Source organism: Sceloporus undulatus, unplaced genomic scaffold (genome assembly GCF_019175285.1).
Source record: "Sceloporus undulatus isolate JIND9_A2432 ecotype Alabama unplaced genomic scaffold, SceUnd_v1.1 scaffold_17247, whole genome shotgun sequence".
Lineage (NCBI taxonomy): Eukaryota > Metazoa > Chordata > Lepidosauria > Squamata > Phrynosomatidae > Sceloporus > Sceloporus undulatus.
In genome coordinates, this window is record NW_024820163.1 from 1 (window position 1) to 1887 (window position 1887).

Sequence of the window (1887 nt, forward strand, 5' to 3'; positions counted from 1 at the left end):
AGGTTCACTGGCACATGATCATTGTCCATCCATAGCCGCCATTTTTTCTTTCCCTCTTTCTGTCCCAATCCTAGCTCCGGGAGCATCTCGCCAAGGGGCAGCGCATGCTGGCGGGCGAGGGAATGTCTCAGGTGGTCCGTAGCCTGCTGGAGCTCATCGCCCGCAAAACCTACTACAGCGGGGACCTGCTTTTCTCGGTGGAAATCCTACGCAATGTCACTGACACTTACAAGAGAGCTACCTACATCCCTTCCGCGGATGATGTGCAGGTAACATGCCAAATTTCTGAAGGCGCAGGAGGTCTTTCCTCGGCTTGTGGGGTTAGAAAGCTGTGATATAGGAAGCCATTTCTTTGTGTTACAATATGACAGGGAAAAGAAGCAAGGATAACTCTTGCATGTGGTTTGGGGTCTTCTAGGCAAAATCCAAATTTGTCCTTGAAGAAAGCCAGTTTCTGAGACCTGTTCAAATCGTGCAAATTAAGCAAGTTTGCATAGATCTCCTAATTTTGCAGAAATTGTTCTGCCATTTCTGAGAAGGTTCAAAGAGATGCACAGAAAATTTTGGAATTAAAACTTGTTTTTCATAAATTGGAATCTTCTTAGGTGTTCCTAATGTCTTGACTGGGACACAAAAGGTTGGAGAACAGCCCCTTGCTACCTATCCCAAACCAGATGTGCATAACCCACCATTGCTGTTGCCATGTGCTTTCACCACCATGTGGTGACCTATTATCTTGGCCACGGTTGTTCAGAGGTTTGTCACCATTGCCTTCCTCTAAGGCTGAGAGAATGGGACTTTCCAAAGGTCATCCGGTGGGTTTCCTTGGCACAGCAGGGACTCTGTCTCATGAAGTCGCAACTCCATACAGAAACCACTATATGATGCTAGCTCTCTAACCTAATGCTATATACACACAAATCATTATCAGAATTCTGGCCAAAGTTTCAATTATTAGTAATATTTCTCAGGACAGTCTTTTCACATCCCTAATTTTCAGAGACAGATCAATGTAGTTTCCCAATATGCACACTCAGCTTTTTCTCTCCCCACCTCCAGCGATTCTTCCAGGTTGTCAGTTACATGGTGGACGCAGAAAACAGAGACAAGTGGGAAGATGCTCAACAGGTGAGCCAACATGCACTGGGGGCATGGTATAGTGTCTGGAACCCCAAGCCCTATGTTCACACCTTGTCCTTTCATTGTACTGCACAGGTCTTGCCTGGTTCTGTCCTCCTCATGAAAGTGGTTGAAGATTTCATTCATTTGGTGGGAGATGCACTCAAAGCCTTTCAGAGTTCCCTCATTGTCACGGACAACTTAGGTGAGTGGCTGGGATGGAAAAGGATGGGGTTGGGGGAAGGAATACGACAAGGAAAGACCACCATTCTCTCTCTTGTGGAGGGTACCAAGCCATGGAAAGAATATTCTGAGGACCATAGCTTCAGCTCTGTTGGTTAGCCCTAACTAGAATAGACAGTAGGTGAGTCAAGACATGGGTCAGTGGTTGAATGGTTCTTCATTTGGCTCAGTGGTTGAGACTAAGAATTGCATTTAGGCCCATACATGTTCCTCAGAGTGTGTATGTTCTCCAAGCCCCAGAGAAACTAAAATATAGCTATCTGTCTGATGCTTATAAAGCTCTGTCAAGCAAAGTCAAACTTCTCCTTTGAGAAGTAGCCCAAAGATCTCCTCCTTGTTCCCATGGCCAACCATTCTAACCCCCTTCTGCCCTGCAAGAAGACACCTCAAAGCACTCCCAACTTTTGTTTAAAAACCTCCAAAGGAGACTCCAAGGCAGCATATTCCACTGTTGAACAGCTCTTACCATCAGGAAGTCCTTCCTAATATTTAGGTGGAAACTCTTTTTCTTGTAGTGTGAATCCA

General features: G+C 45.6%; 1 protein-coding gene across 1 annotated transcript; it reads left to right on the forward strand.

Annotated features, from left to right (window-relative positions):
* Nucleotides 1-74: 74 nt before the first annotated feature.
* Nucleotides 75-1324, forward strand: LOC121918568 (adhesion G protein-coupled receptor B2-like; the record flags this gene model as incomplete). The annotated part of the gene is made up of 3 exons (XM_042444592.1): nt 75-269; nt 1060-1128; nt 1216-1324. Coding segments are annotated over 3 exons (373 nt in total), but the record flags the coding sequence as incomplete, so codon positions are not given.
* Nucleotides 1325-1887: the final 563 nt, after the last annotated feature.